The sequence below is a fragment of the Pleurodeles waltl genome, chromosome 11, assembly GCF_031143425.1.
Source record: "Pleurodeles waltl isolate 20211129_DDA chromosome 11, aPleWal1.hap1.20221129, whole genome shotgun sequence".
In the NCBI taxonomy this organism is placed as follows: domain Eukaryota; kingdom Metazoa; phylum Chordata; class Amphibia; order Caudata; family Salamandridae; genus Pleurodeles; species Pleurodeles waltl.
Genome location: NC_090450.1, coordinates 982,330,115 through 982,344,923, shown reverse-complemented (window position 1 = coordinate 982,344,923; position 14,809 = coordinate 982,330,115). Strand labels below are relative to the sequence as shown.

Here is a 14,809-nt window from a genome sequence, read left to right as displayed (position 1 = left end):
GATACAGCATCTTTTGCACTTCAGCTTTGATGCAGTACCTTACATGGTCAGGTTTCCTGTAGATTTTTCTCTTGAAATGTAAACTCTCTCCTTTGTCAACGGTGTGTTCATACCATGTGGTCTGACCAGATATAAGGCAAAACAGTTCAGAGAACTTCTCTAGGGGATTTCTGAGGTCTTCTTTCTGGGACTCAGAGAGGCAGTCAGCAAGGACTACCCCCTCAACTGAGCCATAGGCTGCAGAATTGGAGAAGAGATCAGGGAGAGGGTCACTCTCTTCTTTCTGTCCCTCATCAGTGGCCATGAGCAGGGTCATGTCAGCCCTGTCATAGTAGGGCTTTAGGCAATTTACATGAAGTACCCTGAGGGGACTTCTAGGAGTGCCAAGGTCCACCAAGTAGGTGACCTCACCCTTCTTTTCCACCATGAAGACACTCCATTTATCTTGGAGTGCCCTGGGAGCCACAGGCTCCAGGACCCACACGTTCTGCACTGGCTGATAAACAGTCAGAACAGCCTTCTGGCCATGCCACTGCTTTTGCAATTCCTGGATGGCCTGAAAGTTTTTAGTGGCCTTCTTCATGTACTCAGCCATCCGTGATCTGAGGCCAAGTACATAGTCTACTATGTCCTGTTTAGGGGCCTTGAGAGGTTGCCCTCAGCCCTCCTTTACAAGAGCCAGAGGACCACTAACAGGGTGCCCAAACATAAGCTCAAAGGGGCTGTAGCCAACTCCCTTCTGAGGGACCTCCCTATAGGCAAAAAAGGGGCATGGCAGTAGGACATCCCAGTTTTTCAGAGAGTCCCATTATCATGCCTTTGAGAGTTTTGTTAAATCTCTCAACCAACCCATTTGTTTGGGGATGGTAAGGGGTAGTGAACTTGTAAGTTACACCACATTCCTTCCACATAGCTTTTAGTATGCAGACATGAAGTTGCCTCCTCTGTCTGATGCTACCTCTTTTGGGAATCCCACTCTGGAGAAAATACCCAGGAGGGCTTTGGCCACTGAAGGGGCTGTAGTGGTCCTAAGAGGTATGGCTTCTGGATACCTGGTGGCATAGTCCACCACCACCAGTATAAATCTGTTTTCAGAAGCTGTGGGTGGGTCTAGGGGTCCTCTCAAAGGGTACCCCAACCACTGGTAGTGGAATTAAGGGGGCCTTTGGCTGGCCACCTGTATTGCCACAGGAGCAACAAAACTCCTTTGTGTCTTCAGACATATGGGGCCAGTGAAAGTGAGGGACCAGTCTGTCCAAGTCTTGCTTTGCCCAAGGTGACCAGCTAGGGGAATGTCATGTGCCAGGGTTAACACAAATTCTCTGTATTGCAGAGGTACTACCAATCTCCTGGTGGCACCAGGTTTGGGTTCCCTTGGCTCTAAATACAAGAGGTTGTCTTCCCAGTACACCTTGTGGCTGCCACTGACATCCCCTGTCTCCTGTTGGACAGCTTGCTGTCTCAAACCCTCTAGTGTGGGACAAGTCTTTTGAGCCACAATTAACTCCTCCCTGGCAGGCCCCACTGCACCTAAGAGCTCAGCTGTGTCAGCTTTGAGTTCTTCGGGTGTAGGTTCTGTCCATGGAATGGATTCCTCCTCCTCAAAGGGGGAATCCTCAGTGGAGGGTGTGGTAGGGGGCAATTTCTTACCCTTGTTTTGAGGAAGTTCTTGGGCCATTATTGGAGTCCAAGTTTCCCTGTCCTAGTCGTTCACTAGTAGACACTCTCCAGGTAGGTCTGTGGACACTACAACTGTTTTAAGACCAGTAAATCCTCCCCCCCCCCCCAACTGAGATCAACAACTGCCAGGGGGTGGCTCACAGTGTTGTTGTGGGCATCAGTCACTTGGTACTGGTGAGCAAGTAGGTGTTGCTCAGGAGACACTAGTTTTTTAGTCACCATGGTGACACTGACACATGTGTCCCTGTAGGCCTCTGCCTGAACACCATTTATCAAGGGCTACTGCCTGTACTTATCCATGTTAAGGGGACATGTAGCAAGGGTGGCAAAGTCAATGCCCCCATCAGAGACTAAAATTGCCTTGGTTGTTTCCCTAACTAGTCCAGCCCCACTACATTTCCCAGAGTTAGCCCTGTTACACCTATGGATTGGTTATTGCTATTATTCTCACCACTTCTGCTATTGCTAGGGGCACTAGAGGTAGGAGTGGGGGCTGTAGTGGTTTGTGGCTTGGTGTTTTTCTTAGGGCAGGAGCTGTCTCCTGGCCTGTGGCCTTTGTTTTTACACAAATAACTCCAAGGCTTTTTCACCTGATTGTTAGAGAAAGAGGTTTTAGACCACCCCAGAGGAATTTTGTGGGCCTGATGAGAACTTTTTTTTATCTTTGTCCCCACCTTTGTCGTGTGACTTACCTGCTTCCTTTTTCTTGTCTTTGTCACCCCCTGTATGAGTTTTTCTGCTTATCCTAGTTCTGACCCATTTGTCTTCCTTCGTACCCAATTCTTGGGGAGAGGTCAGATCTGAGTCCACTAGATACTAGCAAAACAAATCAGACACACAACTATTAAGTATATGCTTTCTCAGAATTATGTTGTATAAGCCCTCATAATCAGACACTTTGCTGCCATGTAACCAGCCTTCCAAATCTTTAACACAACAGTCCACAAAGTCTACCCAATCTAGTGAGGACTCTTTTCTGATCTCCCTGAACTTTATCCTGTATTTCTCAGTGGTGAGACCAAAACCATCTAAGAGTGCAGACTTAAGGATATTGTAGTTATCTGCATCCTCGTCTCTGACAGTGAGAAGTCTATCCCTCCCTTTATCAGGGAAGGACAACCAGAGGATAGCAGCCCACTACCTTTGAGGGACCCTCTGAACTTTACAGGCTCTCTCAACAGCAGCAAACCACTTGTAGATATCATCCCCCTACCTTGTAGAAGGGAACAATTTTGTGTAGGTTTCTAGAGTCAAAATAGTCCTCCCTGACCCTGTGTTCTCTGCAACCTAAGCTGCTGCCACCATGGGGTGTTAGCCCCAGCCCTTGCCTGCCTTTCCCTCTCAACTGCCAAGGCCTCCCTATCTAGGGCTAGCTGTTGCTGCTACAGCCTCAGCCCGGCCTCCTCCAGTCTCTGCTTCTTGAGTTCCCTGTCTAGAGAATCTTCTCCTAGAATTGAGTAGTTTGTCCCCTCAGACACTGAGGTGACACGAGAGTTGGCAGAGGAGGATCTGTCTCTAGACTGACTAACCCTCTCAACTAGTCCCCGAAGCACTAAGGGAGCCCTACTGGTATGAATACCCCTTGCACTTCCTGAAGTGCTCCCAGTGGTACTAGTGGGTCTGCTTAGGGACTTTGTGACCCTCTGAAGAACCCTGCTGATCCCTCCCAATATCTAAATCTTCTTCTCTTTCTAGCTTTGGGGGGTTAAAATCTCCCTCCTCCTCCTCCCCCTGGCTTCCAGCTTTGTTCTGTTCATCCTGGAGGAGCAGGCCCAAGAGCAGACCCTTATTAAGATTCTTCCCCATCTTCAGCTTCCTAGCAACACACACCTTTCTCAGTTCCATGAAGGATAGATCCCCATAGGGGAAATCCATGGCAAGAGGTTTAGAGCAAGGGCTATGCCTAGACCCCTAGCTTGCCCAAACCTTAGAGACTAGATCACGAACACTAGGTACTATGTATACCTCTAAGTAAGAAGTGGTCTTACCTGTGGAAAGTACCAGGTGACAGAGTGATAAGGCAATTGCAAGTGCTTATCCCCACCGCTGCACCACTAATGTAGGAAGCTGGCCTGGTGTGTGGTGGGTACCTAAGGTACTTACACCTTATTCCAGGTATCCCCTATTAGTGTAGTGTAGTGTAGGCAGTGTCTAGAAGCCAGGCTCTCTAGAGGTAGCTGTGGATGAGCAGCCAAGGCTTATCTAGGAGACATGCAAAGCTCATGCAATACCACTGTAGTCACACATGAAAGAAACCACACAGTGTTACAAAAATAAGTCAATAGTGACCCTAGGGGGAGCCGAACCCATATACTAAATAATTGAATGCAAATGTGGGATTCCCACCCAGGTAAGTGGAGTGTGTAGAGGGGAGCTGGGGGTACCAGGAAAACACAGAGGGAAGTACCACAAGACCCCACAGCGACTAGAAATGAAGGAGTAAATCAGTGGATTTTCCACAAACTACTGACAAAGAAGAAAAGAGAAGAAATGCAAGGCCCAGAAGAGACTGCAAGACCCCAGCGGTGGATTCCTGTGAAGGAAGACCAGTGGAGAGAGGAGACCAAGTCCAGAAGGCACAACAGAGTCCAGTGGGGGCAGGAGCCCCTACCCAGCACACTGAAGATGCAGGAGTTGGTCACCGGTGGACAAAGGATGGTCAGCACTGCACCCCTGAAGACGGAGTTGAGTTCTTGGAGGATGCAGGTGATGTCCCTCGCTGGGTATAAGATTGCAGACTGGGTTGCATGTCTGGATTCCCCCAACAAGCCTTGGCAAAGGCAATCTTTGCGGTTGGAGGAAAGTGGAGCTGCCGGGGACCAGCAAGGTGCAGGAGGACTCATCCCAGGAGGCAGAGTCGCAGGGGACCCTCCGCAATCAAGAGAGCCCACAGAAGCCCAGGCATCATCCACAGGAGTCCCACCAGACGAGGAAACAGAAGGTGCAGGAAGGAGCCCACGCAGCACTACAAAAGGAGACCCCACGCCACAGAAGAACCACGTAGAGGGCTGTGCTTCGCAGGAAGGAGTGCCAGGGACTGGAGCTGCACATTGCCTGAAGATCCCTTGGAGGAGATGCAAACAAGCCTTGGCAGCTGCAAGGGACACAATGCACTGAGGTACTGTCCTGCGTGGGAAGGCAAAGGCTTACCTCCACCCAAGTTGGACAGCTGGTAGAGAGGACCAAGGGGACCACTCCAGACCATCACCTGTGATGCAGGATCCACGCAGCTCAAAGAACCACACAGTTCTAAAAATAAAGGTACTTTATTAAGGTAACACAAATACTAGAATACTATTAGGCAGTCCCCCAACTGAAGTAAGTAAGCACAATAAGTATATACACAATAGCAATCAGTATGAGCATAAAGAGCAATAAGCATTGGCAAAAGTATTAGAAAACAGTGTAAATAAGTGAAATGCGAGATACAGTGCCCCACCCAAGGACGTGGAATCGGTAGACAGGAGATGGAGGACCTAGGAACCCCAAGAGGTGAATACCAGAGTGACCCCCAGCAACCAGGAGAGCAGAGGTAAGTACCTGGTTTTCCCCAAACCCAACAGGAGGACTTTGGAAAAGGATTTTGCAAGACCCAAACAAGACAGGAAGAACCCAAAGGTGGATTCTGGCAGAAGAGGACCTGCAAAGGAAGGGAACCAAGTCCAGTTCGTGATGGAGTGTCCGGTTGTGGCAGGAGCCACTACTCACCCTTCTGTGGATGCAGGACCAGGTCGACGGGGGATGAAGACCAGCTGTGCAGCACCGGAGCTGAAGAGGAGCCCCTGAAGTGATGTAGTGGGTGTCCCACATCAGCTGTCTGGTTGCAGCGGGTCAGTGGTGCAGGAAGACTACCAGCAAGCCTTGGCAACTCCAGAAGAGGAAAAAGAAGTGTTGCAAGGCTGAAGAGGACCAGCAAGGCCCAGGGGACTCAACCCAAGGAGGAGAGTCAGGATGACGCTCAGCAGTCAGGAGAGTCACCAGAAGAGGAGGCAGCCCCCACAGGCAACACACTGGCAGCAGACACAGCAGTCACAGTGAGGACCACTTAGCACACCTGAAGAGGAGTCCCACGTCGCTGGAGCAGCAGAGAGGTGACTGTCTTTACAGGAAAAAGTGCTGGGGGCTGGGGCTACACAAAGCCTGAAAAGATCTTGGAGGAGGAGCAAACAAGCCTTGGTAGCTGCAAGAGTCGCAGTGCACAGGGATACTGCCCTGCAAGGAGAGGCGAGGGCTTACCATCTCCCAAGCTGAACAGCTGGCAGAGAGGACCAAGGGGACCACTCCAGACCACCACCCGTGATGCAGGATCAACGCAGCTCAGCAGGAGAGGGGATCCATGCAGCCGGTCGTCGTTGCTGTATGTGCTTGCGGACACAGGGGAGTGACTCCTTCACTCCAAGGGAGATTCCTTCTTACTTCTTGGTGCAGACTGGAGTCTCGGCGACCTCAGTGGATGCACGTCTGGGGAAATGTTGTAGTTGCTGGAAGGACCCGGAGAAATAATGTTGCAAAGCGGAGTCGTCGCTGGAGTTGCAGATTGTTGGTTCCTGTAGAGTCCAGTTGCGGTTCCAGTGGCCAGAAGATGAAGTAAACAATGCAGGGGAGTCCTGCTGGAATCATGCACGTTGAATCTGAGGACCCACCCAAGAGGGAGACCCTAAATATCCCAGGAGGGGAGATTGGTCACCTAGCAGGGTGACCACCTATCAGGACGGGGCTGTGACGCCACCTATCTGACCTAGCCACTTAGATGCTCCCATGGGCCTCTGCCCACCTTGGATTCAAGATGGCAGAATCAAGTGGCCACCTGGAGGAGCTCTGGGCACCACCCCTGAGTCCAGTTTTGCGCCAGAGCAGGGACCGGGGGTCCCTGGACTGGTAAAAACTGGTTTGTGCACAGAGGGCACCAAATGTGCCCTTCAAAGCGTACCGGTGGCTTGGGGAGGCTACCCCTCTCAAGCCATGTAACACCTATTTCCAAGGGAGAGGGTGTTACCTCCCTCTCCCACTGGAAATCCTTTGTTCAGCCTTTCTCTGCCTGAGCTGGTCAAGCAGCCGGAGGGCAGAAACCTGTCTGAGGGGTGGCAGCAGCACGGGCTTCCCAGAGAAACCCATAAGACTGGTAGGAGCAATGCTTGGGGTCCTCTAAGGAGCCCCCAGAGTGCGTGGAATAATTCAACCAATACTGGCAACAGTATTGGGGTATGATTCTGACATGTTTGATAGCAATCAAGCCCAGGTTCAGAGTTACCATTATGTAGCTAGACACAGGTAAGTGACCTCTGTCCAGTACACGGGTAAAATGGCTTCTCTGCACTTACGAAGTCCAGTGTAATGGAGCTTGAGTCCGTAGGGGCACCTCTGCTCATGCAGGGGTGCCCTTACACACAGGTACCTGCACCCTGCCCTCTGGGCTAGGAGGGCCTACCATTGGGGGGTGACTTGCAGTGACCTAGTGCATTGGCCTGTAGTGAAAAGGTGCATGCATCTTTTCACGCAGGCTGCAATGGCAGGCCTGCAGACACATTTTGCATGGGCCCCCATGGGTGGCACAATACATGATGCAACCCATGGGGAACCCTTGGTGCCCCAGTGGCCTGGGTACCTAAGTACCATATACTAGGGACTTTTATGGGAGCCCCAGTATGCCAATTATGGAGTGTGCAAAGTCCTAAGCAACGAAATTTAGAGGGAGAGAGCACAATCACTAGGGTCCTGGTTAGCAGGATCCTAGTGAAAACAGTCAAAGCATACTGATAGCAGGCAAAAAGTGGGGGTAACCATGCCAAAAAGAGTGACTTTCCTTCAATGGCTGCTGTGGCTAGGCTTCAGCCCTTCTCTACCTCAGTGGCCTGACTCTTAATTGTCTTGGTGGCTGGTCTGGTTAGACCGCAGCCTTCTGAGGCCCATAGTGGTTAAAGCTAGAAGGGCTGTCTTTCCTACCACTTGCGCTGTTGGGAGGCTCCAGTGTCTAAGCACTTTATCCCGCGTTCTTGGCCTTCTGCCTCCAGGTCTCTGAAAGAAAGGTAAAAACCTGCTCGGTGAAATGAGCAGTTTCTGCCGTTATACCAGATATCTGACTCGACCAGTGACTCTAACTGAAAGTGTGCATCATTGTCTTGATAACCTGGTAGCCAGGAGAGGCAGGTGGCGAGGTAAAGAATAATATTCTGTGGTTTGTGGGGTGGTGGGGGAGTGGGGGTGCATTGGTATGTACAGCTCTAGCTGGGAGTTGTTCGGGAGGGTCGGGGTTGTTTTCTGTCCTCATGTTGATTGCAGAAGGTGTTCAGGTGATTTACCATGGGATTTCAGCTTCTTTAGGCTCTTATGGATAGTTCTGGGGTGAGGATAACCTGTTTGGAATGGAATTTAAGAGTAGATATTAACAAATTGTTGAATCCCAAATCGGTAGGGAATATCCTCATACCTTGATATTTTGCTTACAATATTAAGGTATACCAATATTCTCTACTCAGTGTTTCAGACTACAACCATTAGAATCAGTGTCTGCATGAAGGTCCTCAAGCAAGGGCTGCATGTTCAGCAGATAGCTTTTTCTCTTCGTATACGTATTTTTTTTTGTGAGTGAAAGACTTTTCTCTTATGCATGCATACATTTATCTTGCCAATAAGGCATCTGTCTTCATCAGTAGGAAGGGCAAACAGCCTATTTGGTTTCTCACTACTGTGGTTGCTGCTCCTTTCATGAGATTGCATTGGAATTGTCCATACATATGTCTAAGTGATATTGTCTGGTCTTTGAGGGGTGGTGCAGGAATGTTTGGTATGGTTCGAATAGTAGTGAGAAATGCTGCTTACTGGTGTAGGTGAATTTTTTATTACCATTATAGAAATGCCACTTTTAGTAACAGAGCATTTCTCTGTGCTTATGCTTTTCTTCACTCTCTCAGGAAGTAGAGGTGCTGTTTCCCGGCGCGACCGTAAAGTCTGGTGTATAAGTGCACTGGCCCTTACTGCGTCCCTTTGGTCGCATCTCTTTCGGTCTTATCTGTAAAGAGCGCGCAGCACCGTCTGCTCCCCAATAAGGGCATTTCAGGTTGGGTGCCTCATATTTACACAGCGCTCGTGTGTGAGGGCGTGGTTCTACAACCGTTACCTTTTCATGACATGGCGGGATGTCGTGTGCTTGATAGGAATAGTTCCTTTTATGTGCATTTATGATGGTGTCTTGGCACCTCTGATATTATGTTTATTCTGACATGTGCCTTTTTGTGCGGTAATGACAACCTGACTACTGCTTGTGTTGCAGAATACCATTAACCTATATGCTTACCTGACTACTGCTCGCTTTCGCAGAGTACTAGTAACCTGTGTGATGTTTTGTTAACTGCTTGTGTACCAGGGTATTACTGATACATGTTGTTTGGTCTAATTATGTTTTATGCAATACAGTTTATTTTTATATAACTTCTTGTTGTGTTTTCTTTTGTAGTGTATTTATTTTTCTCCTGTGTGTTGTGCAAACGCTTTACACATTTCCTCTGGGATAAGACTGACTGCTTGTGCCAAGCTACCAAGGGGGTGAGCAGGGGTTATCTTGGGTGTGTAACTCCCTCGCCCTGACTGGAGTGGTGGGTTCTGCCTCACTGAGGTGCCTACCTTAGCCAACCAGAAACCCCATTTCTAACTGTAAGTGGTAGTCATGTGGCAGTGCTAGGGTAGAGATAAAGCTGAAGACGAGTTAGGGGATCTGAAATTCCTATAGACTCACTCGACCAGGAAGTCCTCATCTTTTACCTGGAGCTGCATCTCGTACATTGCAAGTAGGGCGGGACTTGCGCACATGGCAGTAGTAGTCACTTGCATGGAAGTAAAATCTCTCCTCCTTTGTGTTTACAGGTACCATTTGCACACATTCCTTCTGCCACATGTACTGGGGCTGCATGGGAATAGGATGCCTTGGCTGCCTGGCACCCTTCTGTGGTAGGTAACGAGAGAACCGACTTGTTGGTCTCTTGCTGTTCTTACCTCACCTGTTTTAATTTCCTTTCAGTTGTGTCACTTAAGAGAAGGTGACAAGTCCTTCAAAACTGCTCTGCTGTGTACACCTCGAAAATGCCTCTTTGTTTAAAAAGTATCTAATGTCAGGAATTTACAAAATGTCAAAATGTTCTGTTCAGTCCAGCACTGAGAATACGGCATTGGAACGCCCCACTGGAAGAGCAGACCAGTCAAAGGGGTTTTCTGGTTTCCACATCAAGCTATTATGCTTCTCCGTTGCAGGAGTCTTCTTGGCATCACTGTGTATGGACTCCCCACCATTAGGGAGTCCCCACCATTAGAGAGTCCCCAGCAGCAGGTCATTACATTGTAGATTGGAGAACTGTGAAGGATGGCTCTCCTTTTCAAAATTCATGACGTTCTTCACATAGCCTGGAGTTATTTTGTTATTGTTCTTTCTTGATGTTTCTTATTATTAATATGTCTTTGAAAGAGTCATTTTTAGGTCGACCATAGCAGCGCGCCAACGCTGCTTTTCCGACATGTTGGTATGTATCTGGGCTTTTAACCACGCCCACCTCACGCCCATCTCTACCACTCGTTCGTGGGCTTGCCCTTCAAAAATCCTTTGACATTGGCAAATGGTTTACGTTTGTCCCTCCTTGGGGAGGTTTTGTTACCGCCTTGGCCATCGCCCCTATTAATTGCACTTTTGCCGATAAGTCTGACTGCAAGCGAACTTCTTTTTCTTTTTGTGTCTCTCCTTTGTGCTGATGCTCATGGTGGCTGTGGCGATGTGAATCGGCTTGCTTTTGTGAAACTGCATTACTTTTAATTTTCAATTTATGAGACGAGAAAAGTCCGGCTAGGAGTATACAATGCTAATAATTCTAATTCGAGCAAATGCGAGACCCATTGCATTGCAAATGCATGTTGTGTTGGCTGTTCGAAGGACTGAGTGACTCTTTCCAGGACATAACAGACTGTGACGTCGGGAACAAACAATAACAAAATAACTCCAGGCTTTGTGAAGACGTAAATGATATTAGTGAATAACCTTTCAATAAGAGACATCTTGAATGAAAAAGAATAGAAATCACCAAGAGATTGTGATTGAATACATTTCCTTTGGGGAAACGTGATTAAAGGAACTGAGGGTCATTAATACCCAGCGCAATTAAGTGTCTGACAATTTACTAAAATAATTCAGTAGAGAAACCTGAAAGGCAATGTAACAAGATTCTGAAAACTGATGATGTTGGGGCATAGAGGCACTGCCGCAACTCTCTTACAACCCGCTTATATCTGACATAAGCCATCCTTGTCTGCACCACTGCGACTCATTAGTGAGACAGATGTTCACCTCTGCCACTGCTTCTCACTCCTTACCTGCTCTGTTGGGACCATTACTGAGGGTCACATACAGCTCTGCTGCTTCTCATTCCTTACCTGCTCTGTTGTGACCATTACTGAGGGTCACATACACCTCCGCCACTGCTCCTCATTCCTTATCTGCTCTGTTGTGACCATTACTGAGGGTCGCATACACCTCCACCACTGCTCCTCATTCCTTACCTGCACTGTTGTGACCATTACTGAGGGTCACATACACTTCTGCTTCTCATTCCTTACCTGCTCTGTTGTGACTCATTACTGAGGGGCACATACAGCTCTGCCACTGCTTCTCATTCCTTTCCTGCTCTGTTGTGACCATTACTGAGGGTCACACACAGCTCTGCTGCTCCTCATTCCTTACCTGCTCTGTTGTGACCATTACTGAGGGTCACATACACTTCTGCTTCTCATTCCTTACCTGCTCTATTGTGACTCATTACTGAGGGTCACACACAGCTCTGCTTCTCATTCCTTTCCTGCTCTGTTGTGACCATTACTGAGGGTCACACACAGCTCTGCTGCTCCTCATTCCTTACCTGCTCTGTTGTGACCATTACTGAGGGTCACATACACCTCCGCCACTGCTCCTCATTCCTTATCTGCTCTGTTGTGACCATTACTGAGGGTCACATACAGCTCTGCCACTGCTTCTCATTCCTTACCTGCTCTGTTGTGACTCATTACTGAGGGTCGCATACACCTCCGCCACTGCTCCTCATTCCTTACCTGCACTGTTGTGACCATTACTGAGGGTCACACACAGCTCTGCTGCTCCTCATTCCTTACCTGCTCTGTTGTGACCATTAATGAGGGTCACACACAGCTCTGCTGCCTCTCATTCCTTACCTGCACTGTTGTGACTCATTACTGAGGGTCACATACAGCTCTGCTGCTTCTCATTCCTTACCTGCTCTGTTGTGACTCATTACTGAGGGTCACATACACCTCTGTCTCTCATTCCTTACCTGCACTGTTGTGACTCATTACTGAGGGTCACATACAGCTCTGCTGCTTCTCATTCCTCACCTGCACCGTTGTGACTCATTACTGAGGTTTACATACACCTCTGCCTCTCATTCCTTACCTGCTCTGTTGTGACTCATTACTGAGGGTCACATACACCTCTGCCTCTCATTCCTTACTTGCACTGTTGTGACTCATTACTGAGGGTCACATACAGCTCTGCTGCTTCTCATTCCTTACCTGCACTGTTGTGACTCATTACTGAGGGTCACATACAGCTCTGCTTCTCATTCCTTACCTACCCTGTTATGACTCATTACTGAGGGTCACATACGCCTCTGCTGCTCCTCATTCCTTACCTGCACCTTTGTGACTCATTACTGAGGGTCACATACACCTCTGCCTCTCATTCCTTACCTGCACCGTTGTGACTCATTACTGAGGGTCACATACAGCTCTGCTGCTTCTCATTACTTACCTTCTCTGTTGTGACTTATTACTGAGGTTCACATACACCTCTGCCTCTCATTCCTTACCTGCACGGTTGTGACTCATTATTTAGGGTCACATACAGCTCTGCTGCTTCTCATTCCTTACCTGCGCTGTTGTGACTCATTACTGAGGGTCACATTCAGCTCTGCCACTGCTTCTCATTCCTTACCTGCACTGTTGTGACTCATTACTGAGGGTCACATACAGCTCTGCTGCTCCTCATTCCTTATCTGCTCTGTTGTGACCATTACTGAGGGTCACATACAGCTCTGCTGCTCCTCATTCCTTACCTGCTCTGTTGTGACTCATTACTGATGGTCACATACAGCTCTGCTGCTTCTCATTCCTTACCTGCTCTGTTGTGAATCATTACTGAGGGTCACATACAGCTCTGCTGCTCCTCATTCCTTACCTGCTCTGTTGTGACTCATTACTGAGGGTCACATACAGCTCTGCTGCTTCTCATTCCTTACCTGCACTGTTGTGACTCATTACTGAGGGTCACATACAGCTCTGCTGCTTCTCATTCCTTACCTGCACCGTTGTGACTCATTACTGAGGGTCACATACAGCTCTGCTGCTTCTCATTCCTTACCTGCTCTGTTGTGACTCATTACTGAGGTTCACATACACCTCTGCCTCTCATTCCTTACTTGCACTGTTGTGACTCATTACTGAGGGTCACATACAGCTCTGCTGCTTCTCATTCCTTACCTGCACTGTTGTGACTCATTACTGAGGGTCACATACAGCTCTGCTTCTCATTCCTTACCTACCCTGTTGTGACTCATTACTGAGGGTCACATACACCTCTGCTGCTCCTCATTCCTTACCTGCACCTTTGTGACTCATTACTGAGGGTCACATACACCTCTGCCTCTCATTCCTTACCTGCACCGTTGTAACTCATTACTGAGGGTCACATACAGCTCTGCTGCTTCTCATTCCTTACCTGCTCTGTTGTGACTCATTAATGAGGTTCACATACACCTCTGCCTCTCATTCCTTACCTGCACTGTTGTGACTCATTATTTAGGGTCACATACAGCTCTGCTGCTTCTCATTCCTTACCTGCGCTGTTGTGACTCATTACTGAGGGTCACATTCAGCTCTGCCACTGCTTCTCATTCCTTACCTGCACTGTTGTGACTCATTACTGAGGGTCACATACAGCTCTGCTGCTTCTCATTCCTTACCTGCACTGTTGTGACTCATTACTGAGGGTCACATACAGCTCTGCTGCTCCTCATTCCTTACCTGCACTGTTGTGACTCATCAGTGAGATCCACATACATCTAGGACACTGTTCCTCTTGCCTTACCTTCACTGTTGTGACTCATCAGTGGGACCCTCATACACCTCATACATCAGTTGGGCTCATGTACCGCTCGGCCACTGTTCATTTCAGTGGGGTGGGGGAGGTCGCCACTGCTCTTCATTCCTTACCTGCATTGTTGTGACTCATCACTGGGGCCCACATGCAGTCCTGCCACTTTTCCTCATTCATTATCTGAACCATTGTGACTCCTCAGTGAGGCCTGCGTACTCCTCTGCCACTGCCCCTCGCTCGTGCACCTTTGTGGATCACCACTGGCGCCCACGTAAACCTCTGTCACTGTTTCTCAATCCTTGTGTGCCCTATCAATGACTCAGAACTGGGCCAGTGTACAGCTCTGCAAGTGTTCCTCAGTCTTAACCTGCACCTTTCTGACTGAGCACTGGGGCCAATGTGTCATTGTTCCGCAGACCTTGCCTGGACCATATACTACTCCGCACTGGGGCCTACGGACTGCTCTATAACTGTTCCTTAGTCCTTGCGTGCACCATCTATGACTCTGCACTGGGGCCACATGCAGCTTATCCACTGTTCCTCAGTCCTTGCCTGCACCACCCGCTTCTCAGTGCTGGGGCCTACGTACTGCTCTAAAATTGTTCCTCAGTCTTTGCATGCATCATCCATGACTCTGCACTGGGGCCACATACAGCTCAGCCACTGTTCCTCAGTCCTTGCGTGCACCATCCATGACTCTGCACTGGGGCCACGTACAGCTTTATAATTGTTCCTCAGTCTTTGCATGCATCATCCATCCATGACTCTGCACTGGGGCCACGTACAGCTCAGCCACTATTCCTCAGTCCTTGCATGCACCATCCATGACTCTGCACTGGGGCCACATACAGCTCAGCCACTATTCCTCAGTCATTGTGTGCACCATCCATGACTCTGCACTGGGGCCACGTACAGCTCTATAATTGTTCCTCAGTCTTTGCATGCATCATCCATGACTCTGCACTGGGGCCACATACAGCTCAGCCA

At 48.9% G+C, this 14,809-nt stretch overlaps 1 protein-coding gene across 9 annotated transcripts in view; it reads left to right on the top strand.

The window, feature by feature from the left end:
• The window catches only part of CHFR (checkpoint with forkhead and ring finger domains), a 173,913-nt gene that overhangs the window by 84,692 nt on the left and 74,412 nt on the right, over window positions 1–14,809 (top strand). For all 9 annotated transcript variants that reach the window (XM_069215257.1, XM_069215253.1, XM_069215258.1 and 6 more), the window contains exon 13: window positions 9,541–9,624. In XM_069215257.1, coding sequence (XP_069071358.1) covers window positions 9,541–9,624 — 84 coding nt within the window. The remainder of the gene's footprint in view (window positions 1–9,540; window positions 9,625–14,809) is intronic.